Source organism: Xiphophorus hellerii, chromosome 1 (genome assembly GCF_003331165.1).
Source record: "Xiphophorus hellerii strain 12219 chromosome 1, Xiphophorus_hellerii-4.1, whole genome shotgun sequence".
Classification (NCBI taxonomy): Eukaryota; Metazoa; Chordata; class Actinopteri; order Cyprinodontiformes; family Poeciliidae; genus Xiphophorus; species Xiphophorus hellerii.
The window spans coordinates 31,000,024-31,013,535 of NC_045672.1; the positions used below are offsets into that span (position 1 = coordinate 31,000,024).

A 13,512-nucleotide genomic window follows, 5' to 3' on the forward strand; every position below is an offset into this window, starting at 1 on the left:
AGGAAATCATGGTCCAACGTTGTCAGTGGGGAACATGCAATCCGGGCACCGTTACCCAGAACGGTATATGCTTGATTTTATGTGTGCAAATTCCAATGGTAGCTCTAAGGCAGCATGAAAACATGTGCTGCAGTAACTGCGGTACATGTTTATGTTGACTGTTTATGCTAATGTGTATTTTTAGGCTTATTCCTGAAGGCAGATTTTCACAAGCCAGTATTATTTAAGTCATTACTCAACCATTTTGTACGTGCAAAATGCATTGACACAGCTTTCACACTCACATCTTCATTCTTCCTGTGGCTGCGAAAGACTGAGCTTTATCGTGGGTTTATCGTTGAGTTCTCTGTTGTTTCCCACAACTAATCTTACAGACCTGATGTAGGACTCAGAGAATTTTCTTGCCTGCTGTCTTTGCTTCAGTGTTTGTTGATAAGGTAAAAATGACTCCACAAATGTCACACATTGAGTTCCTCTCCTCTGCCATTATAACACTGTTTGTTTGTAGGAGGTCTGCTCAACTCCTGCATGGAGGCGGAGCCAGCGTCATGTCAACTGAACAGAGCAGCTGAAATTGTTTTCCCAAGTTGTTTTTGCCAATATATTTATGGCTTCTACTTGTTCAAGTTAAGCTGATTTGTCTGTGAACGTAATACACTTGGATGGGGCTACAAAATTTTTAAATAGCTAGTTTAAAAACCGATCCATTCCCTCCTGACGTGTTGATTAAATGTTAATCTTCTTACTTTGTATAAAGTGTTCGCTGCAAATCCGCGATTACACCGAGGGCTGTTATAGCCATCACGACCGTATCTTTCCTCATGAAAAGTTACACAATAAAATGACAAGTTTGGTTTGTATCCTTATCTATTTGTTTTTAAAGTGAAATCAACTGAATAAAAGCAACATTAGGGTAACAGATGTATGTTTTCCAACAGGCTTTACAGGAGCAAATAGGTTGTGACGTCACAGGCAAAGGGTCAATACCACTTTGTATTAGTTTTTCACATAAAATTTCAATTAAATATATTTTTGTTTATGATCATAATGTGACAAAAACTTACAGGATATGAATATTTTTACTAGTCACTCTACATCCATACAGAAATCCAATTGTAAGACTTGAACCGAGGACCTTTTTGCTGCAAAGCACTACTCCACAATAGTCATCTTTGTTATTGTTATTATTTTAAATATGCTTGCTGAAAGAAATTTCTTATAATAGGTCTTCAGTGGTTGACGGGGAATATTTCGATGGAACCGGCTTTGCTGAGATCAACTTTACTTCTACTCGTTCAGTGATGGCAATTGACCAGGACATCAGACTCCTGTCACGCAAAGGAATATTAGTCCTTCTCAAAAATAAGGTAAAGACCCATTTCAATTGATTACAACACTCCCAGCTTTGTGTCATTGTTATCTGTTCATTGATGTCTGCTGTCGTTCTTCAGAGGTACTCACTGCTTTCTCTTATGTCCATCAGGAGAAGGTTTTGTGCCTGGCCGTACTTCAGGGACAGCTCCGACTTTATTATGATTTCAACGGTACTTTGATCGAACATCCGCCTGACAGTAACGATTTGAATCTGCTGAAGATTAGTGATGGCGAGTTAAGGCTTGTGAGTCTGACATGTTTTTATCTTTGTTTTATCTTAAGTTTTGGCTATGAAGCTGCAGTTGGTAACCCTCTGACTTCCCATCATTTGGCTCCTATTTAGGAACGAAGGCAGCAAATTCTCACGTGCAGAAAAACAAAATCTTACCGTGTAATTTTGGTCTAGTTTCTAGTGCAAATATCTTAGTACACTTGAAATAAGACAAAACTAACTTAAAAGTAACTTTTCAGTAAGAAATAGTAGCTTGTTTTAAGTCAATAATTCCTTAATATTGATTTAAAGTAAGCAGGAGCGCTGTAGAGTTTTTGCTTCTCACTTTATGTTTTATGCTTTAGTGCAACTGTGTCGTTTCTAGTAGCCAGAATATTTAACATATTTTCATACTTTTCTAATACACTAAGAATATCAAGCCTGCGTAGCTAGGTAACGGCGTAGTGCTCGTCGAATATGACTCAACAATTGGGAGGTTTTTGAATTGGCTCGTTTTCCAGATGCCAAAAATCATTAACTTATTTTTGCTGGGTGGTGTAATTAAGTGCCTGGGAAGCAGTAGAAACTGGGGATGCACACTGATAGTTTTCTCATTCCAAAAGCTGTATATCAATAACATACCTGAAATAAGAAGAGCTAATGAGCAAAATGCAAACCCATCTTCTATTATCCAACAGTGTTCTTTGCAGGGTCAAGAGGGGGATTGGTGCTCATCTCCATTTAGAAATGAAAAGCCATTATTCAGCTAACATTTGCCAATTATCAACAGAAACCATATCTCAAATGAACATACATTTAGATATTATAAGTGATTACTGTCCAATCATTAGTTTTCAACAAAGTAAAACAACTGATTGAACAAAGGAAGTGATTTTATATATTTTGCTATCAGTTTTAGGTTCAAGTTGCATTTTAATGAGTTGCTAATCCTGCAGCAGCATATTTACTGTATCATAATCTTCTCAGTCATTTAAACTGTAAATTCATTTTCCTCTTTTTATTGTTTTTCAGCTGAAGACTGTATTGGTTGACAAGTATAAAAGGATCACAGTACTCAATGGCAATGCCTCTATCTTTACACTAACTTTAACAGAAGACTTACCAGATTTCCGTGGTAAATACTATCTGGGAGGAGCACCAGAGGAGGAATTGCCTGAAAGGTGAGTGGAGCCACATGAAAGCATCTTTTTAAGTAAAGAAAATGTTTGTCAGTAGGGATTGAATGGTGTCCATGATGGGTTATCATGTTGCTGCCATGTTTTATTGTGCACATGTGTTCAGTTTTACTTGCATTGTTAGTTTTCTGCCTTCTTCCACAAATTTTCTACAAATCTGATGTCAACATAGTGGATTCCTAGTGTCTTTCTTCTTGTCAGTCTGTATTTACAGACTGTAAACTATTAGTGTTTTCAGTTTTATTGCCTCTGGTGAGCAGAGGAAAAACGTTTTTGCTTTTTTCAGCCATCACCCTTTTTTCACTGAGGACCAGAGGCTGCACTAGACAGTTTTGTTTTTGTACTAGTTGTCAATTTTTTTTTTATTCTAAAATTGACATATACACCATGCCATCACACATCAAGGAGATGCAAAAGTGTAACTTTTTCTCCAGCTGAAAAAGTTACATGAGTTATTGTTTAACTCTTCATACAAAGAAAATAAAGTGTGTTTGCTTTTCAATAAAGAAAGCACCATTACAGTCCTTGTATATCCAGATCAATGGGGATTCTATTGAACAAGAATCACAAGAAAAATATTCCATCCATCCATCCATCCATCTTCTTCCGCTTATCCGAGGTCGGGTCGCGGGGGTAGCAGCTTCAGAAGGGAGGCCCAGACTTCCCTCTCCCCAGCCACTTCTTCTAGCTCCTCCGGGGGAATCCCGAGGCGTTCCCAGGCCAGCCGAGAGACATAGTCCCTCCAGCGTGTCCTGGGTCTTCCCCGGGGCCTCCTCCCGGTGGGACGTGCCCAGAACACCTCACCAGGGAGGCGTCTAGGAGGCATCCTGACCAGATGCCCGAGCCACCTCAACTGGCTCCTCTCGATGTGAAGGAGCAGCGGCTCTACTCTGAGTCCCTCCCGGATGACTGAGCTTCTCACCCTATCTCTAAGGGAGAGCCCAGCCACCCTACGGAGAAAACCCATTTCGGCCGCTTGTATCCGCGATCTCGTTCTTTCGGTCATGACCCAAAGCTCATGACCATAGATGAGGGTGGGAACGTAGATCGACCGGTAAATCGAGAGCTTCGCTTTTTGGCTCAGCTCTCTCTTCACCACGACGGACCGGTACAGCGCCCGCTTGACAGCAGACGCTGCGCCAATCCGCCTGTCGATCTCCCGCTCCCTTCTTCCCCCATTCGTGAACAAGATCCCGAGATACTTAAACTCCTCCACTTGGGGCAGGACACCCCCCCTGACCCGGAGAAGGCACTCTACCCTTTTCCGGCTCAAGACCATGGCCTCGGATTTGGAGGCACTGATCCTCATCCCGGCCGCGTCACACTCGGCTGCGAACCGCTCCAGCGAGAGCTGCAGATCACGATCTGATGAAGCCAAAAGGACCACATCGTCTGCAAAAAGCAGAGATGAGATCCTAAGGCCACCAAATCGGATCCCCTCAACACCTTGGCTGCGCCTAGAAATTCTGTCCATGAAAGTGATGAACAGAATCGGTGACAAAGGGCAGCCCTGGCGGAGTCCAACTCTCACCGGAAACGAGCCCGACTTACTGCCGGCAATGCGGACCAGACTCTGACACCGGTCATACAGGGACCTGACAGCCCGTATCAAAGGGCCCGGTACCCCATACTCCCGGAGAACCCCCCACAGGGCTCCCCGAGGGACACGGTCGAACGCCTTCTCCAGGTCCACAAAACACATGTAGACTGGTTGGGCGAACTCCCATGCACCCTCCAGGACCCTGCCGAGGGTGTAGAGCTGGTCCAGCGTTCCACGACCAGGACGAAAACCACACTGCTCTTCCTGAATCCGAGGTTCGACTATCCGACGGACCCTCCTCTCCAGGACCCCTGAATAGACCTTGCCAGGGAGGCTTAAGAGTGTGACCCCTCTATAATTGGAGCACACCCTCCGGTCCCCCTTTTTGAACAGGGGGACCACCACCCCAGTCTGCCAATCCAGGGGAACTGCCCCCGATGTCCATGCGACATTGCAGAGTCGCGTCAACCAACACAACCCTACAACATCCAGAGCCTTAAGAAACTCCGGGCGGATCTCATCCACCCCCGGGGCCCTGCCACCGAGGAGCTTTTTAACCACCTCGGCGACCTCGTCCCCAGAGATTGGAGAGCCCAACCCAGAGTCCCCAGGCTCCGCTTCCTCAGTGGAAGGCATGTTGGTGGGATTGAGGAGGTCTTCGAAGTACTCTGCCCACCGGCCCACAACGTCCCGAGTAGAGGTCAGCAGCACACCATCCCCACTATAAACAGTGTTGGTGCTGCACCGCTTCCCCCCCCTGAGACGCCGGATGGTGGACCAGAATCGCCTCGAAGCCGTACGGAAGTCTTTCTCCATGGCCTCTCCAAACTCCTCCCACGCCCGGGTTTTTGCCTCAGCAACCGCCCGAGCCGCATGCCGCTTCGCCCGCCGGTACCCATCAGCTGCTTCCGGAGTCCCACAGGCCAAAAAGGCCCGATAGGACTCCTTCTTCAGCCTGACGGCATCCCTCACCGAAGGTGTCCACCAGCGGGTTCGAGGGTTGCCGCCGCGACAGGCACCGACAACCTTGCGGCCACAGCTCCGATCGGCCGCCTCGACAATGGAGGCACGGAACACGGTCCACTCAGACTCCATGTCCCCCACCTCCCCCGGGACGTGTTCGAAGTTTTGCCGGAGATGGGAGTTAAAGCTCCGTCTCACAGGGGATTCCGCCAGACGTTCCCAGCAGACCCTCACAACACGTTTGGGCCTGCCAGGTCTGACCGGCTTTCGCCCCCACCACCGGAGCCAACTCACCACCAGGTAGTGGTCAGTGGACAGCTCCGCACCTCTCTTCACCCGAGTGTCCAAGACATACGGCCGCAGATCCGATGAAACGATGACAAAGTCGATCATCGAACTGCGGCCTAGGGTGTCCTGGTGCCAAGTGCACATATGGACACCCTTATGCTTGAACATGGTGTTCGTTATGGACAATCCATGGCGAGCACAGAAGTCCAGCAACAGAACACCGCTCGAGTTCAGGTCGGGCGGGCCGTTCCTCCCAACCACGCCCCTCCAGGTCTCACTGTCATTGCCCACGTGAGCGTTGAAGTCCCCCAGCAGAACAAGGGAGTCCCCAGGAGGAGCACTCTCCAGTACCCCCTCTAAGGACTCCAAAAAGGGTGGGTAATCTGAACTGTCGTTCGGCCCGTAAGCACAAACGACAGTCAGAACCCGTCCCCCCACCCGTAGGCGGAGGGATGCTACCCTCTCGTTCACCGGGGTAAACCCCAACGTACAGGCGCCGAGATGGGGAGCAACAAGTATGCCCACTCCTGCCCGACGCCTCTCACCTTGGGCAACTCCAGAGTGGAAGTATGTCCAGCCCCTCTCAAGGAGACTGGTTCCAGAACCAGAGCCGTGCGTCGAGGTGAGACCGACTATTTCTAGCCGGAACCTCTCGACCTCACGCACTAGCTCCGGCTCCTTCCCCACCAGAGAGGTGACATTCCACGTCCCAAGAGCCAGTTTCTGCAACCGAGGATCGGACCGCCAGGGTCCCCTCCCTCTGCTGCCACCCATCCCACACTGCACCCGACCCCTTTGGCCCCTCCCACGGGTGGTGGGCCCATGGGAGGGGGGGCCCATGTTTCCTCTTCGGGCTGAGCCCGGCCGGGCTCCATGGGTAAAAGCCCGGCCACCAGACGCTCGCCATCGTGCCCCCCCTCCAGGCCTGGCTCCAGAGTGGGGCCCCGGTGACCCGCGTCCGGGCGAGGGAACACCAAGTCCAAAGTTTTCCTTCATCATTGGGGTCTTTGGGCTGCTCTTTGTCTGGTCCCTCACCTAGGACCTGTCTGCCTTGGGTGACCCTACCAGGGGCATGAAGCCCCAGACAGCATAGCTCCTAGGATCATTGGGACACTCAAACCCCTCCACCACGATAAGGTGGCAGCCCATGGAGGAGAATCACAGAATCACAAGAAAAATATTTAGGAATCATTTTGGATGCTCAGTTAGACTTTAGAACTATAAACACTTTGATGCAAACAAAGTTTGTCTATGTCGATGTGTGTCTGTCCCTGTCAAATAAACTTAAATTTATTAATTAATTAATTAATGTTTGGAAGCCAAAAAATTGGTCAAAGACAGACAATGTTCAGTTAACGCTATGGTGCACTGCAAAATCACACAATCTTACCAAGCATTTTTGGCCTAGTTTCTGATACAAATATCTGAAATGAGACAAAACAAACTTATAAGTAACTTTTCAGCAAGATATAGGAGCTTGTTTTAAGTAAATTATTCCTTCGTATTGATAAAAAAAAGCACTAGTTTGACTGGCAGATTATTTCACTTATAACAACACATTTTTCCCATGTCATAAGTCAAATAATCAGCCAATGGCACTAGACATAAAATTGAGGTAAGATGATTTTATTTATATAGCACATTTTCAGCAACAAGGCAATTCAAAGTGCTTTACATTAATTAGAAAGAAATACAACAACAAACCAAAGGAAAGAGCAAAGCAACTATTGACTTAAAACAAGGTCAGATTTATTGCAAGTTAATTTTGTCTTTTTTTCAAGTGACGGCACAAAAATACTTGGTAAGATCATGATGTCATGATGATGTCATGTTGGTTTTACAAGCTAGAAAAAAATTGTGATTTATTATTTTTACCAATTGATTATGGATCAGAACCAACAAAGAGAAAAAGGATGGAGTGACTGAATATTAAATGTAAAAATAATAAAAATAGCATAGCTATAGATGTGGATTTTAAGCTGCTTTTTTTGTCTCCCAGTTTAAAGCAGCTGTTTTCAGCGAGCAACTCTGTGAAGGCCTGCATCAAGAACCTAAAGCACACCAGCAATACTGTCGACATGAAGACCGTAAAAGCCTCTGGAGTCAGTTCTGGCTGTAACAGCAACCTGCTGGTAAAAGAACACACTTACTGAAATCTACAGAGCTAAAATGATGACACCACCATCAGTGCACTTGAGAGGCTTCATTTGCTACAAAACGATGACTAGCATTGGTTTTAGCTGTGATGTTATTAATATAACGCTCTAAATTTTAAATGTATGCATGATATATAAAATAAAAAGGGATGCAGTGCTTTGCTGCTAATACTCAACACTACAACAACTAGATGACAAGGTCAGGAAAAAGTTTTCATTAAGAAAAAAGTAGCAAGGGAGAAGGACAGAGGTCATGCTAGCTTGACTATGACAAATATAACATGTAGATGTGCTGTGGAATTCTGTGTGTTTCGGTTCAGTTACAACATAAAAAAGGCTACCTAACACCAACTCTGACAGATTATCAGTAGATCAGATGTTTAAATGAGCTAATTAGCAACTCTAAAATAGGTGAAACTGGAATTACCTGCAGTGAACCGAACAGAAATGACTGTTAATTCTTTTCCCTTTTGCTTTGCTCGTGTAAACAGTCTGAACTGGTTTGCGCTGAAGCAGGGGAGGACCGTTTGTTAAAATGTTGTGTGTTTGTGCAGGTCGCTCGGGAAGCTCATTTCAGAGGTCAGAGCTACGTGAAGTTAGCCCCAAAAGACGTTAGGAGCCAGAATGACAAATTCTACGCCAGTTTCAGCTTCAGAACAGATCAGAAAAACGGACTCATGTTTTTCCATAAAGATCAGGTCAGAAAAGAAAAACTTTGATTCCCATGATCTTTCCTGCTTCCCCTTTCTATTAACTCTTTGAGCTTACTGTTTTCCATCCGTGGCTGCAGGAGGGAATCTGTCAAGTCTCTTTGCAGAAGGGCAACATTGTGTTGAGGGTGAAGAACTCAGAGGTTAAGACTCAGAAGACGTACAACGACAACAACAACCACAATGTTGCTTTCTACATTGACGCCAATGGGTAAGAGTGAAAGGACGCCGGTATGCGGTTTACAGACTACAGCTGCTGCAATGTTTTCCTGTAAAAGGATGCAGTGGAATATTATGGGCGTTTGTATAGACCGACGTTCTCTTCCTGCCAAGCTAGTTGAGACATTACAAGACACTTTGGGCTGGATGTGGACATGGTTTTAAATATTTTGTTTTCACATTTAATCAGTAATTTATGGACTATATGAAGTGGTGCTTTTGTCTGAATTCCTCGATGTTTTAGCTCCACATCCCCTTCTTTTACCCGTCTTACCGCATTCAGACATTTTTGTAGTTTGACAGCAGCTAAAGCAATCACAAGCCAACATGAGAACGTCACTGAAAGCATTTGGATTATGTGTTCCCTAAGACAAAAATGACAAAAACAATGCTAAACTTTTTATTGGATCAGTTTTTTCCAAAACACAGTACGGTTATGTCCTCAAGGAGCTAACACAGGGGTGGGCAACTCCAGGCCTCGAGGGCCGGTCTCCTGCAACTTTTAGATGTATCTCTACTTCAACACACCTGAGTCAAATAATGAGGTCATTAGCAGGACTCTGGAGAACTTGACTGCACTTAGGAGGTGATTCAGCTGTTGGATTCAAGCCTGTTGGATCAGGGAGACATCTAAGAGTTGCAGGACACCGGCCCTCGAGGACCAGGATTGCCCACCCCTGAGCTAACAGCTAGCACACTGCGATAACATAACCAGAAGGCTCAATGCCACCGCTAGCAAAACAACAGCCAGGACATCATTTATACACGCAATAAGATAAACCGCTGGTGGCTTAGTCATTACAAAGACTAAAAAGCAGAAATTCTACAGTTACTAATTTAAATCTTGTTCTATTATTTATCTTAAAACATAAATACTTATATTACAATTTACAAGTGTTTTAAATAATATGAAGCAGCCTTCAGAGGATTTTTGAATGGTGAATAAAATAAGTAGAGTTGCTTTTTAACCATAATAAATTGAACACTGACCAACATATCTGATGTGTATTGATAATTTTGATGGTGGTACTTGACATTGTTAATGGTTTCTTGGTGGTTTTATGATGTAAAGCACTTTGAACTGCTTGTTTACTGAAATGTGCTACACAAATAAACCTGACTGATTAAAGGGTAATAATTTTTTTAAATGTTAATGTAATAACATAAGTCTGAGTACAAACAGTTCTAACCTCAAATCATGCAGTTAGGTGACCTAGAAGTCACGAAAATGTTTGTTTTAGTTGTTAGGAATTTGACTTGGACTTGCTCCTCAAAGACTTGAGATTTGTGAATCTATATCTAAAGCTGTTTTGTTGCTACAAGTGTTTTGCTGACTGTCGGCTTTCACAGGTTTTATCTTTTAATGGACGATGTAAAGAAGAGCAATGACAGTAAGCCGAACATGAAGCCGCCTGCTTACACGGGTCCTGAGAACGTCACCTTCCTGGGAGGATTACCTCAGCAAAACGTTGACAACCTCACAGGATGCATCAGCAATGTCATCATAAAGAGGTTAGAAAAGCCCTACAGAGTCACGGAGAAATCATTTCTTCTTACAGATTATAAAAAATAACCTGAGAAAATACAAAAAAGGTTTTCAAATGACAACTTTTACACTAACTATTGATTTTGAGTGAATATGGCAGGCCATTTTAACATAAAATCAGTTTTACCAGTTTAATTCCAGATATTTGAGAGACATTGTTGGAAGTGAATTAACAGGAAGTTCTTTGCAGATTTCTGAAGTGGTCTTCAATTGTATGAATTAAATTAATTTGTTTAATTTCCATTTGGGATCAATAAAGTATTTTTGAATTTGAATTGAATTTTGACTCATCAAAATGTAATTGAAGATACTGAATTATTATTCTTATTAGTCGGGATGTAGATGCAGATTTCTTACCATTATGGATTGTCAATGGTAATTTTGTAGTTTTGTCTAGTTAGATTATTTTTTAGATATCCATAATGTAATTATGGACAGTTGGACAAAACCGATTTTATGATAAAAGAGCCTGCCATACAGCAAAATTTGCTGCCTTTGCATATAACTAGGATGACGGGACTGCAGAACCAAAAGGTAAAATGTGTGCGTGATTCTTGCCTCCAGGAGGCAAGGTAATCTAATGGTGGAGAACCTGCTGAAGGTGAACGAAATCGAGAACGTTCTTCTGAACTGTCCAGCTGCTGAAAAACCTCAGCAGATCATCGCACAGGAGCCGAGACGCAAACAAAAGGTACAGCATAAACACACGATAGCTCTGCTCCTCCAGGTAAAAAGGAACCGCCACTTCAAGAAACTGTATGCACGTTTCTGTCTCAGGGTAATCAAAAGAAGCCATCTAGATCTCGCAGCCGCAGTACCAGGGAGTCCTGCCAGGGGGAGCTGTCACACCCCGAGAGCAGAGCGACACACTTCAGCGGCTCCACTCACAGCTACCAGAAATACAATCCAGTGGTCAAATCCATGCAAGGGTGACATTTCAGAATTATTTTAGAAAAAAATACTTTGAAATTTCTTTGGTTGAAAAGTGAAAAATTTGCAGGAAAAACTGACATTTTGAGACTAATTCTAATTAATTATACATTTTTCTAATTAAAGAAAAAACATGCAAATTGTTTTCTTTAATTTAAAAAAATGAAAGAAAAAAAATTAGCATGTTTTTTCTTGCAAATTTGTAACTTTTTTTGGATAAATCTTTTCTAGAAAATTCACGATAAACCTCAAAATCAGAATTTTTTGGCAGAAATTTACTCCCATCCACAACCAGAGGATGAGCAGAGTACCCAAAAATTATACTCTAGTAAAAGTAGAAAGTAGCCGTCCAAGAAAGGGTAAAAAAATATTTGGTAAAAAGTCTGCTACTGAGTAGCTGATCAAATTATCAATCATTTAATATTAAAAAATTACATAATCAGACAGATCGAAATATTAAGTTATGTGGAAATTTTGGTATTTTAAGAAGGAAAATAACAATCATTCATATAAGTAACAAAAAATAAAATCAGGCAAAAGAAGTTTTTTTCAAATCAGTTTCTTTGAATAAAATTTTTTTATGAAACTTTAACAAAAACTGCAGGTGTGTGTCTATGTCTGGTGAATTTTTGGTTAAAACATGTTTGTTTTTCATTTAGTGGGTAGAAAATCCAGAGATTTTACTCAAGTAAGAGTAAGAAGTACAGTATATTAAAAATACTCCTAAAAGGAATTTTTTTCAAAAGAAGTTACTAGTTACTGCCAAACTCTATCTACAACGGCCCTAATATTGTATGTACAGGGGCCCTAAATACTCACTAATTAAACTGATTTTTCCTCAGTTCTCATCTGTCGTTGGAGGTGAAGATCAACTCCTCTGATGGCTGCGTTCTGTACGCAGCCAGCAGGCAGCAAGGCGGAGCGGCCATGTTGCTCAGCGTCCTAAAAGGTCACCTGATCCTCTCGGTGGAGTCAGCCAGGAATAATGTCAAAGTGCGCAGCTTGAACAAATACGACGACGAGCGGTGGCACCCGGTAAGGTCTTCCACGCAAGAAATGTACATAAAAATACAAATAACTCGGGTGTGCCGTGTTATTTGGGTCTTGTAGGGGACAGCGCAACTCATGTTTGGAGGCCTTGAGTCCTCGATGCGGCTGTCACGGGTTCGACTCCCGGACCTGGCGATGTTTGCCGCATGTCTTCCCCCCCCCCTCTCCTGTCAGCCTACTGTCATATAAGGGACACTAGAGCCCACAAAAGACCCCCTGGATAATAAAATAAAATAACATACAAATAACTACATTAAACCGGGTTACACGTTCTTAATTTTTTACTTACTTCAAAATACTTCCTGAAAATTGGTACACTTTTTATAAAGCGTGCGTAAAAATGCACATACAGTAGATTCCAACATAAAGACAAGAAAAAATGTATCTAAAAACCCATTATTAGTACTTTTAGTGTCATTATTTATGGAAATTCAATGCAAATATTGCAGGAATAAACTCAAAAACTGGTAAGATATATTAACAAACACAAGTTTTAAATTTAAAAACATCAGCTGGTTCTTTTTGATTTTTATCCAAAGTTATTAAGAGCCACTAGCAGCTTGAAAACCCCTGATCTAGTCGATCGCAATATTCTCCTACAGGGGGAAATCATGAAAGTAACGCGTCAGAAATGGGTTTACCAGATGTTTCTCTATCACAGGTTTTCATTAAGCATGAGGGGAATAAAATCAGTCTGACGGTGGATGGCATCAGCAGTCGAGCTAAGAGGACAGCCGGAGGCAGAAAGATCCGGATCAGTGGACCGTTATTCATCGGAGGGGTCCCAGCCTCAGTCAAGGTTAAATTTACTTATTTCAAAACTCACACAGTTAACTTTCACCATTCATATGCTCAGGATATGTTAAAGTATTAAATGTTATTTTATTACTTTCCATGTCTGGAAGAATCAAAGTATGGTAAAATGTCCATTTCAGGAATTGTATTTTTTCTAAAAAAGGACCTAGATGCCTCTTAATTCCTGACTTTTTGTACACTGGACACATGGTTCTTAAACTGGGTTCTGTTAAATGGCAAACTGTGCTGTAAAACCTTTTAATTTGACCAGTTTAAGCTATCTGCAATAGGGTGCATTCACACCAGCCTTGTTTAGTCCATTTTAACTCCAATTTGTCCGCTTATTAAGTTCAGTTCATTTGGGAAGAATTGAATGCAAAATTGGACCAAAAAGGCAAACTCTGGTTCACCTGCAAATCTGTTTGGTTGAAGTGAACTCTGGTTCTGTTCGAATGCATATGTGAACTCCAAGCGGACCGGAGACCGCTCCAAAAGCAGGAAGTGGACTACAACACAGGGTATTATGGGTAAATA

General features: G+C 42.9%; 1 protein-coding gene across 3 annotated transcripts in view; it reads left to right on the forward strand.

Moving 5' to 3' along the window:
- The window catches only part of lama5 (laminin, alpha 5), a 96,346-nt gene that overhangs the window by 78,450 nt on the left and 4,384 nt on the right, over positions 1-13,512 (forward strand). For 2 of the 3 annotated variants that reach the window (XM_032560267.1, XM_032560283.1), the window contains exons 65-75: positions 1,226-1,367; positions 1,484-1,618; positions 2,618-2,766; positions 7,572-7,704; positions 8,283-8,426; positions 8,519-8,649; positions 10,008-10,169; positions 10,768-10,894; positions 10,981-11,132; positions 11,976-12,168; positions 12,845-12,982. In XM_032560267.1, coding sequence (XP_032416158.1) covers positions 1,226-1,367; positions 1,484-1,618; positions 2,618-2,766; positions 7,572-7,704; positions 8,283-8,426; positions 8,519-8,649; positions 10,008-10,169; positions 10,768-10,894; positions 10,981-11,132; positions 11,976-12,168; positions 12,845-12,982 — 1,606 coding nt within the window. The remainder of the gene's footprint in view (positions 1-1,225; positions 1,368-1,483; positions 1,619-2,617; positions 2,767-7,571; positions 7,705-8,282; positions 8,427-8,518; positions 8,650-10,007; positions 10,170-10,767; positions 10,895-10,980; positions 11,133-11,975; positions 12,169-12,844; positions 12,983-13,512) is intronic. The other variant, XM_032560275.1, reaches the window with a different exon arrangement.